Genomic DNA, 24929 nt, shown 5'->3' with positions numbered 1-24929 from the left:
CCGTCAACCCCATCACCTACAGCGACTAAGAGCTGATCAGAAGTGTCATATGGAATAGGTGAGGAGCAGGCCATTTAAATGAGCCACCTGGTCACTGATCCTCATAGGGGCTGGCTGAGGAACAAAACAGGAATTCTCCAAGGAGAAGAACAGCTACAGCCTCCCCAGAGAAGACCCTGAGGTGGATCCCCCATATCTGAGCACCAAAAACGGCAGCCCAGGGAGGTGTCCCAAGATACTCAGAGTGAGCACTGGGACCAATTCTCAAGACTAAAAATTGAAAGCAACAAAAGCTGTAGCAGCCAGCCAGAAACACCACTGTAAGGGACCATGCCTTGTACAGGCCACCAAAGGGAGAAGCCAGAGCCAGGCTTCTCAAGCCGAGCTGTTGGCCACTCAGTTTTTCAAGACATACTTCTCTCAGGCATCTGGGGATATGTCTACTTGAGACTCAATTAATTATGTTCCTTGGCTAAATTAGATTCAAATGTTGTGTTTTGGGTAATTTAGAGGAATCTTTCTGCATGGGCAAGTCAGTAAATGCTGAAGTACACTCGTTCTAGGGAAGGAGCTGGGACACTAATCAGGTAAAGTGTGTCTCTATTTCAGTTCCAAGGCACAGTCCAAATACCCGGCTTGGAAAACCCACAGTGCAGTTTTATCTTAAGACAATGCCTGCCAAGCGATCTCCCTACCAGCCCCCTCTGTAAACACATAAGCCTTCCATTACAATGGAGGAGACATGTAAATCCAAGCTTACACTAGAGCGCGCCTTAATTTCATAATCTGTTACTGAAGAGATTTACACACTACAGTTTTAAAAGAATATGCTAAAAAAAGGGGGGAAAGGCTGATAAAGAAGAGGGATTGGGAATTCAATTTCAGCTCTCATGCAAGACTGACTGTAGGAAATGAAGGTCACAGCCCTTAGGAGGATGAATTTGTGCGGCACAATGGAGACGCTGGATGTCTCCAGCTTGAACACGCTTCTCCTTGAAGCCTGGGAAGCCAAAGTGTTAGAAGACAGAAATGGCTGCACATTTATCAAAACCACCTCACGATAGGTAATGGTTTTATTTTATTTTGCTACAAATTCCCCGACAATAATGTGAGTCGTGAATTTAATAAGCCTTGAATGAATAATGCCTGATTGCATCTTTACTTTTTATTAGATAGCTAAAAGGTCATATTCAAAGGCTAATTTCATAGAATGCCTGTGGGGGCCATTAAAATATATACATCCCCCCAGCTCTTCATCTCAAATGGGCCAGTTTCTAATGGATAAAAATTGTATATTTGTTGACCAGTTTGCTGACGTGGCAGATAACGTGGTAGGAAAGACTCGAAAATTATCTGTTAGCTATTATCTCCAAGAGAGGAGGCAGAGAGGACCAAAAACTGAAACAGAGATCAGCTGTAATTTGTAAGGGGATTAACCATTGCTTTCTCTCCTCCTAGATTGGTAAAACATACAAAGACTATGCACGTTTTCATAAAAACTACTGACCTTCTGCCTTCCCAGTATCATTGAACTTGATGTTTTCAGTGTCTGCTCATCAATGCCCATTTAGAGATGCTATGTAGTTGGGGTTCCTACATGCCACCCATCTTGCCTTAACAACTATTGGGATCATGTATGTGTGACCGTGAAAGCCTGCCTCAAGCCCCAAGCTCAAAATTTTCTGCTGAGTTCTCAGATGCCCATAAACTCTACTGCCCACATTCAAAGCTAACTATCTCAGCTCGTACAATTCAGTACATTTCTCTTGAAATTTTAGTTTCGTGAAATTAAGCAGAGGAAATGCTGAGAAAAGGAAGCGGGGGTGGGGGGGTGAGGGGAGAGAGAGTCCTTTAATTTCTCATATGAGAAAATGGAAAGGTGCGGAAGTAGATGATGCAGATGAACATGCGATTGTACTCACGGATCATTTGACTTGGGGATCAGAGTACCTAGCTCCTTAATGCGGTCGTTTATGTTAAATCTTCTTCTTCGTTCAACTTCAAGAAAAGAGCATGGGAAAGGGCCATTAGTGACTGAGGCACACCCGGTGTTCAGCATATCTCATTAAAGGCATGTGCGTACTGACGTCACCAGCCAGGACAATGGAAACTTGAGCCCACTTCACCCTTATCTTAGCGCATCTTCCTTTTGCTACTGGAGGGGAATGAACTTTTAAGAAGGGATGAGCTGCCTTTGGAGTCTCCTCATTTATGAAGCTCTTAGGCAGGCAATTTCCCACTTCATTCTACAACGGCCCTGAAACCAGGGCAGGGTGCTCAGTTGCACATCAAAATTGGGCACATCTGTATTGTACTTGTTTAACTAAAGAGAAAACAAATTTGTGCTCATAAAATGTGCACAGATCTGTAATGACACAATTAAAAAATACAGCAACAACAATTTAGCATAACCTGGGCAGCACACACCTGCTCATGCATAGCAACAGACTTACTTTGGATGCTGAAATTTGAATTTTACATAATTTTTCTGATCATAAGACATCACTCTTGTTTGGATTTCTTTTTAACCACTTAAAATAATAAAACATTTGGTTTTGCTCATGAGATATATAAAAACTCCTCTTCTAGCCCAGGACTGACAAAAATAAATAATACACATTACATGTGTAATTTTAGATTCCTTAGTGGCCAGGCTAAACTAGTAAAGGAAAAGACATTAAGTTAACTTTAATATTCCATTAAATCCATTTTCTATAGGCCATTATCATTTTAACAGGTAATGAATATAAAAAAATTAAATTAGAAGGTGCACATTCTTTTCTTCGCACTAAGCTTTCAAAATCAAAATATTTTACACTTGAGCATATTTTTGTGTGCAATGCTAGGGAACAATTCCAGGGCTTTGCACATGCCAGTCAAGTGTTTCACGGGCCAGCTCCCAGACCAGCACAGCCCAATCTGGACTAACTACAATTCAGATGCTCTAGGCATCAAATGGCAAGTAGCTACCACACTGGACAGCACACATCTATACCACACATCCTGCAAGCAGCCTCACCCTGTACTCTATACCCACCAGAACTATCACTCTCAGGTCCTCATCCTGTACTCTATACCCACCAAAACTATCACTTTCAGGTCCTCATCCTGTACTCTATACCCACCAAAACTATCACTCTCAGGTCCTCACCCTGTACTCTATACCCACCAAAACTATCACTCTCAGGTCCTCACCCTGTACTCTATACCCACCAGAACTATCACTCTCAGGGGATGGTGACCTAGTAAGATAGTAAATGTTCTCAATTTACCTAATCTAACAAATAAATTCCAAGTAAGTTAAGGTCTAATAAAATGGATTTACTTTCAGTGCCCTAACATTTTATTTATATTTGCCCCCTAATATTTTGCATATGTAGATAACTAATGCTATACATAATTTTCCCAATACAAATTACTATTTGCCTTAGCTGAGTAATTATTCCAATGATTAAATATAATATATTTATTTATATTATATATGCACACAAATATATATCCATACATAATGCTAATTCCTATTATTAGAGTTCTAGAAATATAAGAAACATACATAGAAACACTACATTAACAGTCAGTGGTGCTGATGAAGGGAATTTTAGACACGAGATGTCACAATTTTCAGCTTAGCTTTGCTGTACCTCAGGCTAAATGGTAACTTACCTCATTAGTATCGACATCCTTTCAAATGTCTAGGCTGGAACCCTGAAATTGGCGCCACACCATTCTTTCTTCCACCTCCGTCATCTATCATCTAATACCTTCTGTTGTTAAAATATTTCCTGACTCTGTGTTCTAGCAGTTCTCCTGCTTCCCGCTGTGGAACGCCACCCCTTGCCTGGGTTAGCATAACAGTCTTCACCGGCACCTGTGAGTCCCACGAGCCCACTGCACCCTCTACCATTTGACCAGGGGGAGGGACGTCAACCTGAACCTTGCCCCCATCACTTCCCATTTTATCCAAGGGAAAGTTAAGTCCTTGAGGAGTCCTACAAAGATCTGGTGGCCCCGCCCTGCCCTGCCCATATCTCCCTGTACTCCCCTTCCAGTGTGACAGCATCTTCTCTGGCAATGGACCTGTGCTCTTCTGCTGATGGATTCACTGATGCTGTTAGTCCCACATACATCCAAGGCAGATATGCATTGGCCATCTTCCTCTGCTATCCCCTCTGCCTAGAACACTCTTCTTCCAGACCCCTAAGGAGCCCTCTCCTCCTGTAAGTAGCAACTCAAGTTCACCCATGAGCCCCATGCCTATCATGATACTATGTTCACTGGGCTCCACCTCTTCTTCTCACAGAACTCTGAATCTCATACGTATTGTTCACCTACTATCTGTCACCTTTGCATCCCAGGCAATGATGTGAGCTGGCATGTTAAGTGTAACAAGAATCCCTTTGCTAAAATATCCCACACCTGCCTTCTCTCACTTCCCTGCATGCCTCTGGGTTCTCTTGCTGTCAACATTTAGAGATGACCCAGCTACCTTTTGGGTAGGATTTGCCTCTTCAAACAGTTATTATAAAAGTGATATGACTTTATAAAACTTATAAAGTATAAAACAACACCCTAAAGTGTATGAAGCTAAAGGTCAAAGGAACATTAACATTACCAACTTCTACATGCCTGGGGCAACTGTCACAGACAAGCTGGTTTCTAGATCTTGGCCAGTGGACCCACGAATCATCCCTCTAGTATGCTTCCTTTCATAATGGGGTGTGATATCTATTGTTATCCTCCTTGTTCCTCTCGGTAATTAGTATGAGGCACCTGACATCTGAACATGCCCACCAGTAGAAAACCCGTTTGTCCAGTTTGCTTCTACAGAAAGTTCCTTGTATCAAAATGGAGCTCAATAACTTGTAGTGGTGGAAAGAATAACTGAACGTATTAAGTATTAAGTATTGCACATTTCAGCAAGTAAGTATTGTTACAAGCTAAATCCTAGAAAGGCAGGGCTGAGTCAAGGTCAACAGGACCCTGAGAATTACTTCCCAGGAATTAGCCAAGACTTGAAGACTGTATTCACAGCTCTCCAGCTGAGAGCCGAGCCCATCTGCGATTACTGACAATGCTGAGCGAAGGCTCTGTGGGGACCTGAGCAGGAGGATGTGCACCTAGCTTCTTTGGAAAGGTCAGGAAAACAGCACCTACCTGAAAACTAGCGATGCTTTCTCCTGGCTAATAGAACAGAGAGGGGCTCTTCTCTCTCATACATTGAGAGCAAGGTTTCTATACAGGACTCTCACTCTTAAACTTCAATGTAAGAAACAGCATAAAAGGAGCCCCCTTATGGGACTCCCTACCTCTGCACCCAACCTTTATTTCCACAGTGTAGTCTCTCGTCAATGTGTACCTTAAGCATACAGTTTTCCCAGGTAAAAGCTTCAAGGTTCTGTGAAGAGTAAGCCCCACACGAAAAGACATTCTAGTGTTACATAATGCCTCAGAGTAACAGATAGACATCATTTGGCTACTTCACCCACCACAACCTTCTCTGTGCTTCTCTCCTTTTCTTTTGTCTTTTTTTAACCTTGAAATCTCATTGGAAAAGATGATCTCCAAATACCCTTCTGCTAATAAGTTCCAATGTGCAGTACTTATAATTGGGTAGTTGGGGATCAAGATCAAGACTCCCTTCTCTCTCTCTCTCTCTCTCTCTCTCTCTCTCTCTCTCTCTCCACCACCACTACCACACCACACCTACTACCACAAACAAAAACAGTTCTTCAAAAATATAAAACTTTGTCTCTCTGTCTCTCCTCTCTCTGTAGCTCTCTCTCTCTACACACACATACACACACACACACACACACATATATATATGTACACATACACACATACACACACAGATAAATATATATATATATATATATACATATATATATATGTACATACACACATAGATACTCTCTCCTCTCTATCTCTCTCTGCACATATAAGTACATATATGTGTATATATATGTATACAGAGAAAACATATATATGTAAATGTATATTCTGGAAAAAAATATATATAGACAGAGATATGGATATAGTTTGATCTGAAATAGAATCTCTCTGGAATACTCTCACTGTACCTTTAACAACGAGAAATAGTAACTTTCCTGTGAAATTGCTGGAATCACCTTTTTGATACATGAAGAACACTGACTTTAATGTCTAATGCCATGGATATAAATTAAGCAAACTTACTCAAGTTGTGATTGTCCTTTTTCTGCCTCTCTTTAGCCAATGCTCTTGCTTCAGACTCTGTGGGGAAAATACACGCTGTGCACGTGAATGAAGTCATTAGAAACTGGAACTTTGAGGGACATAACAATGTAAATTACAAAGCATCTCTTCTGAACATTTGAAACTTAACTCACTGGAGTCTAATGAAAATGTGACTTTTCAAATTACACCTTCTATAGACTTCTGCCTCTTTTAATGCTACATATGCCAAATCTCTGAAAAGCTCAGTTTCTACAAACCAGATGACAAGCCACAGTACAGCAAGTCTACATGCTAGTACTAAAAAGAATAAAATGAATAGAAACTATTTGATATCATATCATTTTTAAGATTCACTTATTTTATGTGCTGTGTGTCCGTGCACCATGTGTGTGCAATGCCCAAGGTGGCCAGAAGAGGGCATCAGATCCCAGAGACTTGAGCCACAGATAGTTGAGAGCCACTGTGTGGGTGTTCTTAAACACTCTCCAGCCCTTGATGGCATATTCTATTATTAAGAGTCAAACTTTATTTTCAGGACAAATAACTTTCCAGTATTGTATGCCTTTGTAATGCAGTGACATGGAAACTGGCAGGGAATATTTCTGGATCTGTTTACATGGCCTTTGCCTAACTCAGGAGAATGATTTTTTTTTGTTGTTTTTGTTGTTGTTGGTAGTGTTGGTTTGTTTTGTTTTGTTTTTCCAGAATGTGGAGTCAGGTTCTGTCAGCATCTTCTAGAACGTGTTCATGTCACAATTCTTAGGAGTCACTGTGTATTTACAACTTGTCTAGGAAGGGTCTAGATATATTTGGTGGCAATTCCATTTGAGAAGTTGCATTATATTTTAGTGTCAAGAGATTTTTTTTATCATGTGAGAAACAAATAAAAGTATTAAACAAATTGTGCTGTTTATTGATTTTGAGACTTATCATACCATGCTAGTTTCCTTTCTAAAAGCAAGATATATATGGTATATTTATATATCATAAATGTATATACCCATCTCACACTACATTGAAATAGTCAAAGAGAGGCTGTACACTGAATATAAATTAATAAGTGTAATTAAGATGACACCGTTTAATGATATTACAGCCTTCTTGGTCTACGTAAAGCCACACTGTGAAGCTCATACCACAGCAAAATCATCAGGTGAACTATTTCCCAGGATGTAACCTGTAATCATGAAACTCCTAACTGCATATGCACGTGTGTGTGTGTGTGTGTGTGTGTGTGTGTGTGTGCAGACAGAATTAAAATTAGAATCTCCCAAATTCAGATGGTCAATCCAAGCCACTTTCTCGCTTGCTTTCTCATATAGAAGGGTAAGAAGGTCTTACTGTCCACTGCTTCTTAATGGTTTTTAAGTTTTTGCTTATTAGTAAATTACCTTTTGAGCCCCAATTAACACTTTTCTGGAAAAAAACCCTGTTTTTCCTATGTTAAAATGTTCTGAAATAGTTTTTGTTGTAATGCTTTTGGACAGAACAGTCTTTGCAACAATCCGTACCCCATCTACTCAACCCCACCCCCAAGTTTTGCAAGAGGCAAGAACTAAATAATAAAAAGGGATTTGGGGCAAGGACCATAAAATTCACCATGGTAGAATGCCGGTTCTAATACAGTTTCTGTCATGTTTTATTGGTCAAATGCCTTCCCTAAAGCATCAAACAAAGTGGCAAAATAGGTAATTTCACACTTGCCTCAAGAGCAAACATTCTGATGGCTCCATTTTATGATTTATTTCTCCTTCTATAATAAATCTCATGCACACAATACAGGAGAAAGAGGAGAAGGCATCGAAAGATGTAAGAAATACATTCTTACTCGATCCCAAGTGTGGACTCAGATGGAAAATTCAAAGCAGGATCCCCTAAGTCAAGACTCCAGGGGCTCAGCAAGCAAGATACACAGCGGGTAGGGGAGAGGCACTTTACAGGGGCGTGTACTGCCTATAACCCTCAACCCAAAGGGCTCCCAGCAACCCTGGAAACTGGCAACTTAACGTCTTAATACTGTATATTAAATTACTGCACAGAGGCTCAGGAAGCGAACACACTGGAAGAACACCCACTAGCTGCACAGGAAACGTTGCTGTTCCGTTGGTAACGCTCCCCAGTGGGGAAGAGAACAGAGTATCATAGTAAGAAGCATTTGTGCTAGGTACGTACCTGTGAGCTCCCTTTTTATGTTGGGAAGGTTGGCTGGACAGGAGTTGCTGATGGTAAGGCCTGGCGGTGGCAGGCCCTGGTTGCTGTAGAGGTCGATCAAGTTTCCAGAGACGGGTAACTAGACACAGACAAGAACAGCAATGGGTGTTGACTGACTGCAGAGGTTTTTTTGTTTTTGTTTTTGTTTTTTTTCAATAAAACTCATACTCTATTTCAGGCTTTATGGAAACAACACTCTTTGCTATAAAGAACTGTGTTTTTAAAACAGGAAAGTCTGAGGACTCACACAGAATTATATGATCTGTTTATATAGGGAGTAAGAAGGGTGCCCGCACTGACTTCTGTCTGGTGGGCACATTCCAAACATGTTGGCAAGGTGTCACCTGCTGCCAAAAGTGGCAAATGTCCCCTGGGCGCCAGGTATTCCTGTGAAATAGGAGTCCATGCGTGGCTTCCATCAGAGGACGTTTCTCTTCCTCCATCTTTCACCTCTCCCTACTTTTTTTCCCTTGCTTTCATTCATAAAGAAAAGCAATGAGCAAATACTTCCCTTTTGTAAAGCGGTGTCCTTATGGCAAAAGAAAAGCTGGCTTCCTTGAGATTGAAATTATCCAAAGAGCCACAAGAGGGAGCTCAAAGACTTTAATAAAAATATTTACAGCACTTAAAGCAGGATTAAAGAAATGCTCAACTTAGCCTTAACTACTCAGAGTGGTGCTGTCTCCTCCGGTTCTCCTGGGCTGTTTTAAAGCAGCAACCTCATTTTCATTTTTTCTTGACAATGATGTCCCAGTCGGACATGGATTTTCTCAAAGCTAGCTAGAGAGGACAGCCACAAGTTCCTCTTCTTATGCCTTGGAAATCTTCCTAGACAATCAATAGCTATGCATCACTCCTTCCATCCTGGACCCTCAGCATTGCCAGACAATTTCAAATAATGATTCCTTGATACCTGCATCACACCACGTTGCAGATTAGCCTTTCCTTTACCTGATCATAGCTCTCTATTATGTATTAGACAAGTAATTTCAGAAAGCATCAAAGAGGAATTAAACCATGGAGGGACCCAGAGGTACACAGCAAGGTGGTACTCCACATACAGGATAAGCTAGTTTTACTTGAAAACCTTGGGACAAGAAGGACTTAGGGTTTTTTTTTTTTTTTTACTTCTTTATAATTTTGTGATGTTTATACACATATTTATCTTGGGAATAATACCTAGATGTAAACATGAAATTTATTTATGTTTTATTTACATCTTATACATACATACATATGGCCAAAAGATAACTTTGTATTTAATTTTTTTAGTTCACCAGCATTTGGACTGTAACCTAGTTCATGCAATTGGTTATCAAACTCTACTTAAAGCATCAGGTTGACACTAAAAATGTTTTTGATTTGGAGGTTAACAAAATGGCAGAGTGGGTAAGACATTTGCCAAGGCTGACAACCTGAGTTCAATTCCTGGGGTCCCTGTATTGACTTCCAAATTGACATTTGACTTCCATACGTATGCTGTTGCACACATGCACCTAAACACAAACACATAGACACACAGATACAAATACACACACATACATTCATGCACACACTATGTAGATAGGGAGATAAGAAGGTAAATGAGAGACAGACAGACAGACAGACAGACAGACAGACAGACAGATAAGGGCTGTAGAACTTTTTGGTTATTTTAAGTTTTAGATCCAAGAGACGGAAAACAGTTCAGTGGATAAACTGCTTGCTGTTCATGCATAATGATATGAGTTTGGATTCCCAACTCACATAAAATCTGGGTACATATCTTTTATACCTCAGGGCTGAAGTGGTTGTTGGACAGGGAATCCCTGAAGCTTACCAGCAGCCAGCCAGTGTAGCCTAATTGGCAAGGTCTCAAAAATAATAGGTGGGAGACTTCTGATGCTGGTCTCTGGCCTCTGTATATGCATGAGCTAAAGCCCTGGATGAAGAGATGGGGCTGGGAGGTGTTGTACATAGTGGAAGCTGCTCTCAGATGTGTATATTAGTAAGACGGTGGTGACAGGCAGGCAGGGCAGGCAGGGCGGGCAGGTGGGTAGGTCTTGGAGAAATGAGCACTTGTAGAATCTTCATAAGCATAATACTCACACCCACACCCTGCCACACGCCAGTGAATATGCACTGCGCTAACTTAAAATGTCCTTGGGCCACATTTCAATGCCTTCCAGCAAAGGCTCTGATAACTGGTGCCTGATTATTAGCAGTCATTGCTCTGAGAGGTTCTATTGAGAAACAGGTCACCTCAGGGGTCAACCTTGCTCTCTGTGTGTTTGGTTTTGTTCTTGTTCAACTTAAGGGGCCACGAGAGGCATTAGCATGTTTGCATAGAGCACTGTAAAAGGCCAAAAAGATGAAAGTTACAAAGCTATTAGGAACTGAAGTCTAAACACATTTCCCAGGTCCAAATCTGAGCATTAATAAACCAAAAATGCAAATTAAAACTTGGAAACAGTGAGCTACAAGATTAATCCAGTAGCTCTAGAAATATTAACTGTGTGTGTCTTATGTCCTCATATGTGAACTGGATATAAACATGCACTTCTGTTACGATGTTCATGTTTTAAGAGACAAATGAGAGACGCGCACGTGCAGGTACAACTCACTCAAAACTGGGCATAGTGGCACATATCTGTCATCCAGCCATTAAGAAGCTAAGGCAGGAGGATCAGGAGTTCAAGGCCAGCAGGGGACTACATGAGATCCTATCTCAAAAATCCCAAAGCAAAATCAAAGCAAATCTCTAGGTCATCACAGACTATACTTTGAAGAGAGAGAAGGGAAGAGAGAAGAGAAAGAAAAAAGGGAGGGAAGGGAGAAGACAGAGGAGGAGAAAATAAAATTGGGGATGGAGGAGAGCAAAAGAAAAGGGAAAGGAAAAAAGAAAAGAACAAAATTTTGTAGTTCTCTTTCTGGGTTAGAAAAATCCTCTTATACACACAGTTAAGTTATAACAGGGTCAGAATAACCCCCTGGACTGAGAGACGAAGAGATGCATGTCTACTTGGCCGATCTGCATCTTTGCTGGACTTTCTATGCAGAGCATTTATACCTCTGGACAAGATTTCCCTTCCAGAAAGCCACAGTCTGGGCAGCTCAGGCAAAGGTGAGGTGAGGGTGCTGCTGCCTGTGCCCCAGTCATAGTCTTAACTGAGCGCACTGGTGCCTCTCACCACCAAAAGGAATATTTTCCCAAGGAAGTGATCACTGTAAAATGTGATTGTTTTTCTCTGTGGAAGGGCCCTTCTTCGTCTGAATATCAATTGCGCAGTTAACCCAAGTAAACGGGGACTTTTCTTCTTTGTTTGAGAGAGTACAAGAGGGCCCTTGTGCCCTAGGAACAGTTACCTCTAGACCTCAATTCCCTTAGGACAGCTTCCTTCCTACGTCCTTTCCACTTTTGAAGAAGTAGTTAACTTGAAACAAAGCATTTCAAAGAATCAAAGAAGCGGGGCGAAAAAATGCCTAAACTAAACTTAACAGTCAAGTTCAACTTTACTGTGGTGGTGGTGGTGGTGGTGGTGGGGATATTAAAGTAGACAACTGAATTCCAAGATGATAAAGACCCAGTGGAGGTCTGCTTTGACAGGAGCCTATTAGGGTCAAGCCACTTCTTGTGGATGAAATTCTCAAGTTCTAGCATCAAGACCACTGCAGTTGATATAACACTTTATAGACAAGGAAACTGAGGCAGAGAGGTCAAATGTCTCACTCAACAGTAGATGCATAAGGGCAGGGGTTATAGCTTAGTGTAGGACCACTTGCATAGCATGCATGAGGTCTGGGGTTCTACACCCAGCATGAAATAATAAACAAACAAACAAACAAACAAACAAAACATCTAGAGTCTGCTTCTAACCTCTACATAACACTGTCTATCAGCAGAATTATGTCAGGACAAGAAACCCTTGAGGTGGCAGTTTGCTTGATCTAGCCTGTGATATGGAAGGGAGGCAAATATGGCAATATGGCCAGTGACTTCTAACGGCAGCTCCTAGATACTACCTCCTGGTTGGGAATGAGGTCACCATTTCCTATGGGAGATTGCTTTGTGGGAATCCCCTGGAAATGGCCACACTCAGCTACTGAGTTCCACTATCGGGGTAGTACAGTGGTCCCTCCAGGCTGTGAGCTCCAGGATAGAAAGTTTCCCTTTACAGCTCCTTTATCTTGCCCAGGATGCATCCTAGTCAAATGCCCTACCACTGAGCTATGACCCCAGCCCCCTGGATAGATGGAGATAGATGCTGTCAACCTTGGGGCAAGCTTCTCAGGGCTGATTAGCTAATGCAGGAACTAGACTTCAGTGCCAGTGTAGATGGAGAAGCACTGTGTGCATTCTAGTCTATAGAAGCAAGCGGTGGAGTCATGTCAATTGCCTTCAGAAGGATTGGCCAAGCACAGTTCAGCTGGAAGCAAGCTGGGACTGATGGTGCTAATGTACAAATCACTGTGAGGGGCACCATGGTTATAAAGCAAAGCTTTCCTAACACAGAGTTTGGCACATTGTTGAGCCTTAATGAATATCAGCTGAATAAGCGCACACTATTAATAAAGTATTTGATCTTGCAACGAACAAAGTACAAGGAAAAATTTAGACAGTAAGGTTGAATGCAGCTTCTATTTTCAAAGCTAAATGCTATTTATTCTTCGTTAGGTAAGAAGATAAATGAGTTAGAAATAATTAGTAGCCCTTTCTCTTTTCTGATGTGGAAACACAGGACTTTACTGTAGATCGCATGCAAACCTGCAGAATCAGTGCACACCTTGGATCTGAACCCAGGATGGGTTCTAATTTCAAGTCCTAACCACTATGTCTCACTGCTTCCTTCAAGAACTGCTGTGAACTGCTTGCTGTATATCCTTTTTTTTTGAGATGTCCAAGAAGTAGGGAATCTGATGTTTTGTATTAATTTGGACAATATGCAAGAGAAAGTTAGTGGTCAGAGTATTGGTTTGGGTCTGGTGAGTTCAAAGTTCCCCATCATTGCAAAATTTATTTTAAAATCAATGATAACGTGAAATCCATCATTTCGCAGTACTTTTGAGTGTGCCCAGGTATGCATGTATCAACCTGACAAAAAAGACCACCTACTTCCTCGACAGAATCTCTTTGAGATGACCATGCCGTTGCTAGTTCATACCTCAAATATGCCCAAGTCTCTGTGTCTATTTTTAAGTTCTCTAGTGGAAGTTTCCTGCAGTATCTTATTTATATTTATCCCAGAATTCTGGCTACGGACAGAGTACAAGAGCGTGAAAGCTAAGAGTTCCAGGGAGCCAAGGCACACAGGGCACAGGCACCTTGATCAGAACCCCAGATCACGTGGTTCTTCCAAAAAAAAATAGCAAAAGAAAAAGAAAATCACAGTGCGGGGTTGGAGAAGTGGTAGGGTGGATAAAACCCTCCCACGTAAGCGTGAATATCGGTGTCCCCAGCACCACCATAAAAAGCCACCTGTGAGTCTCGATCTTGACCTGAAATCGCAGCAAGTGTTCAGGAGGCTGAGAGAGATCTCCAAGGCAAGCTGGCTAGCAAATCCAACCAAATCAGTGAGCTCTAGGCTTAGTGAGAACCCTTGCTTCACAAACAAAGCCGTGAGAAACTGAGGGAGACATCCAACTGCATCCTCTGGTTTCCATGTGCTCACACAAGCCACCTGCGTGTATACCAGGACACACATGGATACACAGATACACAACCAGGCACACCACACAAAAGTAACTACAAACTGAGTTTAGCTGGGTTGGAAAGAGATGCTAGCTCTTTAAGGGGACGTCTTGAGACTTTGGGAGACACCACAGAAATTCAAAAACAGCTTGGACATGATCAAAAAGAAGTCGGTACATATTTAAAAAAAAAACTGAGTTAACTGAATTTTTGTGTTGGTCAGTAAATGGGGGCTGCACTGTTTCTGGCTGAGGGCATTTACTATGAGAAGTTAGCAATTTTTTTTTGAAGCAGTGTTTACTCACACAATTCAAAAGTCACCATTTTTGAACATATACAGTCTCTGGTTACACATACTCATATACAATTAGAAATGGCACTTTTCTCCTTGAAGATGAAACTGCATCCTCTGGTTTCCATGTGCTCACACAAGCCACCTGCGTGTATACCAGGACACACATGGATACACAGATACACAACCAGGCACAAAAGTCACTTTAACATTCCCTCATTATGGCTTGTCCTTATTATCCCCCTTATGGCTTGTCCTTAATACAGGTTACTCCCTTGGACAGCAGTTATTGGAGAATATGAGAGCTTACAGCTCATCTCAGGACAAACTGAGCAGGCTGCGCTTACCCAGCCTCCCACAGACTGCCTAACCCAGCGGTATCTCAGACAGCAGTGGTGCCACCCCACCACAGGCAGTGACTAAAAACAACTTCGAATGGGACTTTTTAAAGTCCTTGGTAAGACAGGAATATAAATACAAATATAAGGCCTGAAATAGAATAAACTATATGGGAAAACCCTGCAAGTTATAGAGGACGAGGTAACTCAAATGAGCACTGTAAGCAGCTGGAAATCCGTGAGGACTGCCTTATGAACTTTAACTGCTCTTCTGCTGGGCAATGGAAATCTCAATGTCTCCCTACCACCTGGGGACATCGGACCCCGCCTACACATCTTATTCACGGTTTGGGGTCAAACTGACACAGCTTTGAGCAGCACAAGTCACAGTGAGTCACTTGGCTAAAGAGCTGAATTATTTTGTCAAAAGTGGAACTTTTTTTTTATCAAAAGTGAAAATGTTTAACACTTTATCAAAAGGGGCCTGGGGAGGTAGCTCAGTTTGTTTTAGTGCTTGCTCCTGCAGGCACAAAGCTTGAGTGAGTCCAATTCCCAGCCCCACCCCACCCCCACCCCCACAATGAAAGCCCAGCCCCGTTGGTACAAATTAGTGATCCTGGCTCTGAGAGAGAAGAACCAGGCAGATCCTAGGGGCTGTATACCAAAGGACCCCTCTGGACAGTGGCTCCCTGCTAGCACCCCTCTCCTCCAGGGTGATAATGTACGGTACATTATCTAGCACCCCTCTCCTCCAGGGTGATAATGTACGGTACATTATCCAAGGTAAACTGCTAAGCCAGACAGCATCTGAGCAATGACATCCGTCCAAGGTGGACATTTGCTTTCTACATACATGGGCACAGTTTTGCATATACACCTGTGTACGTGTATACCTGTACAAACACACACACACACACACACACACACACACACACAAAGAGAGAGGGAGAGAGAGGTTGCACTCCTGCACACAGAGCTTAATTATAGTGCTCGTGATAAACTCGAGCAAGCTTCTTAATTTCTGATGTCAAAACTACTTACTCCTTTTCCCATTTGATTACTAATAAATTTTTCAAAGAATCCTTGTGAATAAACTGAGTTCTAGGGATGGAGGGCAGGGTGGGGAGAAGAGAATGAACAGAGAATGACCTCAAGGTTTTCTTGGAAAACAAAAATTTTTTAAAAAGGCCATCGGTACCGTATTTGCCATTTGCAAGGCCGGATCCATCAAGCCCAAAATTTCTTCATTATAACTTGATTCCAGGCTGATGATGTCATCAATTACATCATCCATCTGTAGATAAAAAGAGCCACAATGAGAAACAGGTGTAAGGCCACCCCCTAAAGGACGTTCTTGGTCCTTTCTTACCTAAAGCAACAGAGTCTAAGAAGTGAAAGTATTCTCTCCCCAAGTAAAATCAGGATATTAGTGAAACCCACTAACAGGACTCGGTGATGAAAACTCCACTTCACAGCTAGCATTTCAGCCATTAGTAGGCAGCAAGAGCTGAGCCTGGGTGTTTCCTTCCAGTGCATTATCACCCTGAAGTCGGGGAGCAGGGCTACTAGCAGGGTAGCCACTATTCAGGTGCAGTGATGAGAAGCAGCTTAAAGCCACACCACGAGCACAGCTGGGCTGTGATTCTGTTGAACACTTGACACTGGAAAGATGAGCCAGGAAGCCCCTCTTGCACAAAGCTACCACTTCCCTTTTCCTTTCCCACAGCCTTCTAGAAAAAGGAAATATAGCTGGTTCATGGCCCTTGCTTTCCAGTGGGGCCCCTGACCACTGGCTGGATTGTAGTCACTTGCAAGGAAAACACCTCTTTGTACAGCTGCCAGTGAGTCTGGTGCTCCCAGAGGAACGCACTAGGACGAGGTTATCATTACGGCTGTGGAGCTGACATTCCCTCTAGATCAATTTTATTGCTGAAGTACCAAAACACCAGTTAGCATCATAAACAACGGTGATTACACACGCATTGCAGCAGTGGTGGAGTCTGCGGAAACATTTCCTTGTAAACACCGTGTGCTCCTTCCCGGCTGATGTGTTTGTGCCTGGGTCTGAAGAGTGCTGTACGGATTCTCAGTGAACTCTGTAAATGCCCAGGGCACCCCTGTGTTCATGTGTACCTCCCATTAAAGAGGTGAGACTCCAGCATTATGCGCATTGGGTTCAAATCTAGTTTCACCCTCTTCCTGGATCAAGGGCAACGCCTCCAGTCTTCAGAAATCTCAGTATGCCAATCTACGCAATGGGGACAATAGCATATATTGTCTCACTGGGGACAGATGAGATTTCAGGAGAAACCTTCCAAAATGCTCAGAAAATTGGAATATACTATAACGTCTGATCTAAAGAATGAGTCATAGCAAGTGATTTCTCTAAAAAATAACTGGTGGTCAGGTTTGAATAGAGCTAGTATACTTCATGTTAGTTTTCGTTCCTGGCATATCAGCTTATTTATTTGCAATACATGGCTTTTTGACTGGGTTGATGAATAAGAAAATAGGCTGGAGACATATAAACCACTTTTCTTTATAAATTTTGACTTTAGTTTTAGGGGAACAAAATTAGTGTCCTTAATGTATCATTAAAATAGTATATACTTTAGCATATATATAAAGGCAAAGAAACCATTTTGTTGTTTGTATTATATTCTATCCCATACATCTGAATAAGCACATAAATACATAAATAAATGCTTCCATTTATTCGCTAAATAGAATTTAAATAATGATCTTCAGATCCTTGGGGAAGTGCTTGTGAGCTATTATTAGCTTACTGAAGCTTCATAATACAGAGAACAGGAGGTTCCATTTAGAAAACAATGCAGAGATTGGCACAGCTTGGTTTCAAAAATATATCTTAGAAGGCTGGTACAATGCTATACAAAAGGTGCTGGAGATTTATGCACATTAACTAAATCATCCTGCATTTTTTACGACAATCTATGGATATTTCCCTCTCCGTATGACTGTGGGAAACTTAAAGGGTACACATATTTAATCTTCTTAGTTGTTACCTAGTCATTCATGAGTTACTATGAAGAAAATAGGTCTGTTCATAGATCCTTCTATCAAAAAAGTATCAATGGGAGGAAAGGAGGTCCTGAAGTCATCAGGAGCTGCGATCATTCACAAATATAGATTCTCACTCATTATCAAGTGTTACATCCTTGGCCTGCCCGGCCATTCAGTACCTGCATGCACGACGCTCGAGAGTGCGTGTTCATACCTGGGCACTCACTCTCTGCCCTGCTCTGCTCCTCAAACTTATAAAATGCCTGCAGAAACAGAAGCAGAGACAGTCCATGACTCGGATTTGCAAACGCCTTTCAGCAACACATTCACAGGATGTTAGTGCCATAGCAATGTGATGGATGGAACTCTCAAACAAGCAGATGCTAACCAAGGAGCACAATAATGGTGGGAGACATGGGTGAAGCATATGGCAGATATGGGTGGATAAGAAGTATGTGCTTTGGTAGAGGCCAGATTAGAGACAAGACTCCAACCCTCACGCTAGTTTTTGTATCAAAATTTGGAGCATAAATTGGACAGGGGTGCTGCTGTGATTCAGTGTCTGATATTCCCAAATTATGAGAACTCGAGTCTCGTTTTAGTAAGGTCCTACTAAGTATGGAAGTGTTAATGTGAGTTCACAAGTGACTGTCACACAACTTTTGGGTTATTTCAGTCACCAGAGGGACTAAGTCTTTGTCCCTCTGCCCAGACCAGTGTCACCAGGCAGCCATTCATTTTGAGACCGACTGGATGCTGTAATAAGCCTTGATCTTTCTTTAAAAGCCTCATATGCCATACCATTCAAATCCACCCATACCTGCTCCATGTTTTTTCTTTCTCCAACTCCATGAAACATAAAAATAATATCCCAGACATTCACAGCAAGCAGAGCTCCTAAGCCTCCTGCCGCCGCACGCCTTTTCTATTTTTGCTTTCCCTTTCCACTTTCCCCTTCTCCTGTCTGTATGTTCGCTGCTTCACAAATTGGAAGGCATAGAAGGGAAGAAAACACTCATCTAAGGACGGTGATGGGAGTTACGGAAGCATCCTCGCCTCCACGTTCTGCTTAGAGCAAGTCAGGTCTCCTGTCGTGTGCAATAAACCCAGTAACCTAGTCTTCGTGACCGAAGGCTGAAATATAAACGGTCACACCAGTAGATCTAGGACAGAGGTTGGTGACAATGACCAGGTGGACAAAAGACAGTCCATTGCTAAGGGCGAGAGGAGTATCCCACAGACAGTTAATGGAATGTAAGAAACAGAGGAGAAGAGGAGACGTGAATTACCTCTTTTTCACAGTTGGAGTTAAGAGTGAGCATAGCCATAGGGCTGTTGGGTGCGCTGCTCCCCGGCACTGGTGGCATGGCATGGTCGCCAGGCTGGTTTGGACATGGTGAGCTCAGGACTTGGCTGGCATGTTTATTTGCTAAAGTGGTAGAAAGGTACTGCTTTACCTGGTGCCTCTGAGCTTGCTGTATGTGGTACTTGGTGGGGTTTTCCAGGTGGGTCTGCACCTGAGCATGGCCGTGGAGGGAAGAGAAGATAGCAGTGTTATTCGGGGCTTTCAGGTAGCTTTTCCTGTAGCATAGATTGTGAGACTGACCAGTTGACCAACAGAACAGATTATCAATCCCCTGTAAGGTACTGGCCATTGTGCTAATAATAATAATAATAATAATAATAATAGTAAAATAATTGATAGTACTGAAGCTGAGAATCTAAATTGCAGGATTTAGAGCTCTTAGAATCCAGGGTACTAACTATCCTGTTTAACGTCCCTGATAATTAAGTATACATTTAATTCTATCCTAGTGCCCTTCTTCTTATGGCTAATTATTAAATTTGCAAGTATCTATGAGGCGAAAATCTCCCCAACACAAAAATCAAAACAACAAACTTGAAAACGCACAACTCTGTTTTATCTTGTTTTCCTTGGCAAATAGAATAGCTTTCTGTTAAAATGTATGTGCATGTACAAAAACACACAATCATGCACACACTCCCCACCCACACACACACTCAGAATCACACTCACAGAAACACACACACACACAGAGACAAATCTATATACAAACACACACAAAATCCTTAAGTACTGACTAAAATTATCATAGAAATAATCAGAAATATTGCCATGTTTAAATCAAGGAATTACTGGTTACTTCCTTTCATATATAAAAATATTATTCAGGATTTTAATTATGAATGAGCTCTATGGAGAAAGCAATTCTACACAAAGCAGTTACATTCAAGTCTATATCACTTGTATGTAAGAGTTTTTAAAGGCTTACTTATTGACAAACCAGCACAGTATTTGCTGTCGTTTTCCATCAACACTAACAGGGAATTAGAAATGCTTTTTTAAAAAAAAATAAGCAAAATCAATGACATTTGATTTAAAGTTACTTTTCACTGACAAACACAATTTTATCTTATCCACTCTAAACAAGAGCTGCTCGGGAGAAAGCAGTTACCTACTGGGGAAAGAAATCTTCCTGCTATTTACTATGTCTAAAGCTATAGTAAATTACTTCTTAGGGCATCAGAAAATAAATAGCATTAAAGGAGCAGATCTGTCCTTATTTCGAATCGGGTCCTTAGTGCAGTAACATTAAAGAGGCCGATTAGCCCAGGTATATAATAGCCTTGCAGTCAGGCTCCAGGTGTGGACAGGGGGGAATGCTCACCTGGTAGTGACTGTATTCTAGCATTTCCAGCATAGCAAGGTTTCAGGCAGCCCCAAGCCCAGGAGACACCGCAGACCACTTAGTCCTCCTCCCTCTACTTTCTGTAATTCCAATTCGAAGAGCGACCGGCATAAAGAAGGCACCATAAACAAGGCATCCCGAGGCACCGCCGGAGACGTTATCACAGCAGCAGCTTATAATAACCTAAGCTAATTAGTTATGCATGTAAAAAAAAAAGCTGTCCTCACAAGGGACTTTTTTTTTTTAATTCCTACTAGTTTGGTCTTAAATATTGATATCAGTTTCCCTGCTGGCTTGACGTCATGCTTTTTTTCATAGATATAAAAGAACCTTTTTAAAGGATGAGCTATCAAAGTCAAGCTCACTGTCAGATCAAGGCCAAGTCCCCATTCATCTTTCGTTCCAGTAGTATTAATGGACAATGGTGTTTCTCTTTCAGCAATAGGTTAAGAGCTGGATGCCCTCTTCAGAGGGGACATTGCCTAAAAGCTACTGTCACACATGAGACTTCCCTAATGGCCAAATAATGATGCCATGTGTGGCTGCAAAGAGATAGACTTTTAGTGTCGAAGACACCCTCCGGTCTCACCCGCTTCATCTTGCACCCGAGTCTCAACAGACAGCTTACTCAGAATTAAGGAGATGCAGAACCTGTCTTTTGACCTGAAGTCAGCAAATGGTGGTGGGGGAGGGGTACTAATACACACACACACACACACACACACACACACACACACACACACACACACATACACACACACAGAGAGAGAGAGAGAGAGAGAGAGAGAGACAGACAGACAGACAGACAGACAGACAGACACAGTGACCTGGGCTCATACGCACATAGAAAAGAAAAAAGAAAAAACTTTCTCAGCTAATCCTCAAATTAGGAAGCATGCAAATTCTTACTGGAAACTGTGATACAATCCAGGGATCCACAGTTGACGCATGCATGTCCCTTTCCATCTGTCCATCCCACTGTTTACTGTTATTTCATGCTAAGCATGTATATCATAGTCCGTTTGCCATAAGCAGTCAGAATATAGGTACAATTTCTAGCTTTATAAAACAATTTGCCGCCCAGGGTGAAGTAAAGGTAGAAAAGAGACAAGTCTATATTTAGAAATTAGGATAAATGCTGCTTACTGTTGAAATGGGATGATACTATTTTAAGCACAAATATTTGCAACTCATTAATTCTGTCAAAATCCTGTGGCCACTGAAGTACTTCCGGCTGACCACCGCAAACCTGTCTGGCCTGACACGCACGGTGAGGTTCGCAGGCATTTTCAGTTTTGTAAAAGGGTCCAGACGCGATAATGATGGGACAATAGACAGGACCAAAATAAACACGAAATGAGGGCAGGAGCAGAATGTGCTTATTTCACTACTCCCCTTAAAAGAGACACGGCTGCATGTTTAAAAATAAACACTAATTCACTGGCAGAGCCCCCCTTTTTTAATGAATCAGGATGCCATGCTTCAGTAAGGAAGGGACTCGCTCTCTCCCCAGCTCTGACACGGAGGTCTTTACTACACTCAAGTTTGGAAGTAGAGGGAAATTTTCTTTGCAACATTTCTGGCCTGGGGGGGGGGGGGGGGTACTCAGTTGAGTAATGCGTCTCTCACAAGCCCGAGGAGCAGGGTCCCATCTCCAGGAGACACATCGTCAAAAGCAGGCCACCACTTGTAATCCCAACAGCACTGGTCATGGAGGCAGACAGGTGCTGGACTCATGGGCCAGCCACACCATTGATATCAGGGAGGGCCTGCTTCAGTGAGAGTGACTGTCCCAAACAAAAACAGTGGACAGGAACTGAGGAAGACCCTGAGGTTGACCTCTGGCCTCCTTATGCACATACAGGAGAGGCTGAGGGAGATGGGGAGAGAGCCTGAAAATGCTACACTGGGGACAGAGCATTAACCATACACAGGTAACATGACTGAGGGGCATAGCAGTGAATGAGGTGATAAGGAGAGGGGAGAACTGAGGCCACTGGAGGCCACTCATTTCTCCTAAAAGGAGCATCGAATTCAGACTGCAGCTGAGCATCGAATTCAGACTGCGGCTGACTTGCTCGCTCTATGGGCACACCAGTGTATATACAGCTTAGTTGCCCAGATTTTCAAAAGTAGCTGACAATGTGCAATTTTTAAGTGAAATCTTTTAATTAAAAAAAAAAATCCAATGTTCGGTTTTTCACGTAGTATAAGACAAGGCAGACACACTGGAAGTGGAATCAGGAAGCAAAGCGCCAGCGTATGCTTTCTGCCTCAGTGTCTGTGGACACGATCTTACTGACACTCCTGAAAGTTGGGCTGGGCTGAGAGGAGTTGCTGTTTCTGGGAAGACAGTGCTCAGAGCTCACTGTTTCCAGTTCCCGGATCGTTGGGTGTCGGATCATACGGTCAGAAAAGGAGCTAAGGACTCAACACCCATGTTCAGACTCAGACAGTAAAAATGACTAAGTCACTACTTCTCCAGGCCTTGAGTCCTCATGCACCAATGTGGATGATCAGAGAGTGAGACAGCCTGTTTTCAGTGTCAGATGAGGCCCATCAAATATCAGAAAGGGCAGGCCACAAAGTTTTGTCATAGGAGCCTTTTAAGTTCTTCCAAATTGCTGTTCGGGTGAATTCTATCAATATTCACCAGCATAGCATGATAATGGGACGCTTAGAAAAGAGAAGAATGCATGCTAACATAGCAATGATGACTTTCTAAGATGTCGAACGCGTCTGTGTGTGTGTGTGTGTGTGTGTGTGTATGTGTGAGGGGGGTGGGGAGAGAGAGTATCTTAGTATTAGTATAGAGTTAGTTCAACTTGTATATACTTTGAGGGTCCTTGAGTCTTGTGACCACACTCTGAACCACTGATGTAGAGCATGGTAGCACCATCATGGCTGGATTGCATGCCACTGTGAACAGGTCTAACCCTGAATGGCCTGCTCTTCTCATCCTGAAGATGCTGGAGAAAGATGCTACTCTGTTCTCACTCCCACACCCACCCTTATAGGGCTCTAAAGGAAAAGCCCAGATAAATAAAAGGTTGTCCAAAAATTGAGTGTGTGTGAGCATTTGCAGTCCAAATCACAAGACAAGGCGACAATATTCTACACATTTACCACGGTACTGTATTTACTGACATCGTTTGTATCTCACATTAGCCGTCCACATCAAAGTCCATGGGGGTCTCACGCGCACTTGTTCTGGTTCCTCTCCCATGCTCCTGCCTTCTTTATTACGATCACAAACTGATTGCAGAGATGGACTAGATGCCTTCCTGACTACCACAGGGCAGCTCTGCCACTCCCTGGTGACACTGACAGCCTAGTTCCCTCTGTGGCCCATCTCCAGTCAGTGTAAGATGGTGGCCACAGATACCATCATGCTCTCTGACTCCCAGGCTCACTACTGTACATACAGCTCATTTGAACAGACATGGCTCCTCTTCTACCCCCCACCATTTGCTACTGTGAATTTGAACAAAACCACGAAGAATTCCCACAAGCCTGTCAGTTTATAATTGACTTGTTGTTGTTGTTCAAAAAGGCAACAACAAACATTAAGGTTTTGTTAACTTGTGTTTTGGGAGAGAATTCTTCATTACACACTCTAAGATCATTCTGTGCACACTGCTTTTTACACGGAAGTTTCCAGGGGTGGACAATGTGCAATTGTAAAGGTGAAAGTTAGCTTTCTCAAGTGACCTGGGGAAAGCCTGAGAGAGAGGCATCCCGGAATCTGAACATCTTTTCTAGGCACATTCCTGATGTTACAAGAGAAACCATGAGCCCAGAGCTCTAGGTCTGCTATAGATAACCTTGTTTTCTACATGATCCATACCAAAGTATCCTTGACAAAAAAGAAAGAAAGAAAAAACAAGGGAACATGGAGACAAATCCTGGTATAAAGGAGAAGAGTGGAAGCTGGCTGCAAACAAAAATAAAGAGTACTTGAATAAAGAAAGACTACCAAGGACCAAGTTGACCAAGCCCGGGGCCTTTCTCCATGATAGGGGTTTGCCCCCAAACCTTCCCATTGAAGATGGATTTTGTATTTTGAAGTATTGAGAAAACAAAAGAGGAATGATAGTGTTTCATGACAGCTGATGCTAGTATGAAATTCAAGTAAAGTTTTACTAGAACACACTCCTGACGCTAGTTTGCATAGTGTCCACAGTTCGTTTCCTGCTGACCCTGCAGAGCTGAGTATTAACCACAATACAAGGGAAGAATGGGTCTGAGGAACCCACAGGGTGCCAATATCTGAACTATTTATACTTTTATAGAAGGTACTAGAATAAAGATTTCTGATTGCATAGACATTTTAGCAAGACTGTAAGGAAGGAAAAGGAGGAACTTTATAAAGGAAAAGAATATACACACAAATATAGTATATGTGTGTGCAATATACACATTTAAATAAATGGTCCAATAAATTTTAGGAAGCTAAATCAGCCGCTGTT

General features: G+C 42.2%; 1 protein-coding gene across 17 annotated transcripts in view; it reads right to left on the bottom strand.

The window, feature by feature from the left end:
* The window catches only part of Mitf (melanogenesis associated transcription factor), a 214359-nt gene that overhangs the window by 8968 nt on the left and 180462 nt on the right, over window positions 1-24929 (bottom strand). For 11 of the 17 annotated variants that reach the window (XM_006505684.2, XM_030255212.1, NM_001113198.1 and 8 more), the window contains 6 exons: window positions 19039-19266; window positions 17929-18012; window positions 15924-16019; window positions 8389-8506; window positions 6196-6270; window positions 1923-1998 (listed from right to left, as the gene is read on the bottom strand). In XM_006505684.2, coding sequence (XP_006505747.1) covers window positions 1923-1998; window positions 6196-6270; window positions 8389-8506; window positions 15924-16019; window positions 17929-18012; window positions 19039-19266 — 677 coding nt within the window. Of the gene's footprint in view, window positions 1-1922; window positions 1999-6195; window positions 6271-8388; window positions 8507-15923; window positions 16020-17928; window positions 18013-19038; window positions 19267-20439; window positions 20693-24929 lie in introns of those variants that run through there. The other 6 variants (XM_006505685.3, XM_030255210.1, XM_030255214.1 and 3 more) reach the window with 3 other exon arrangements.

This window comes from Mus musculus, chromosome 6 (genome assembly GCF_000001635.26).
Source record: "Mus musculus strain C57BL/6J chromosome 6, GRCm38.p6 C57BL/6J".
NCBI classification, from domain to species: Eukaryota; Metazoa; Chordata; class Mammalia; order Rodentia; family Muridae; genus Mus; species Mus musculus.
The sequence above is the reverse complement of the archived record's forward strand: the minus strand, read 5'-3'. Positions and strand labels throughout refer to the sequence as shown.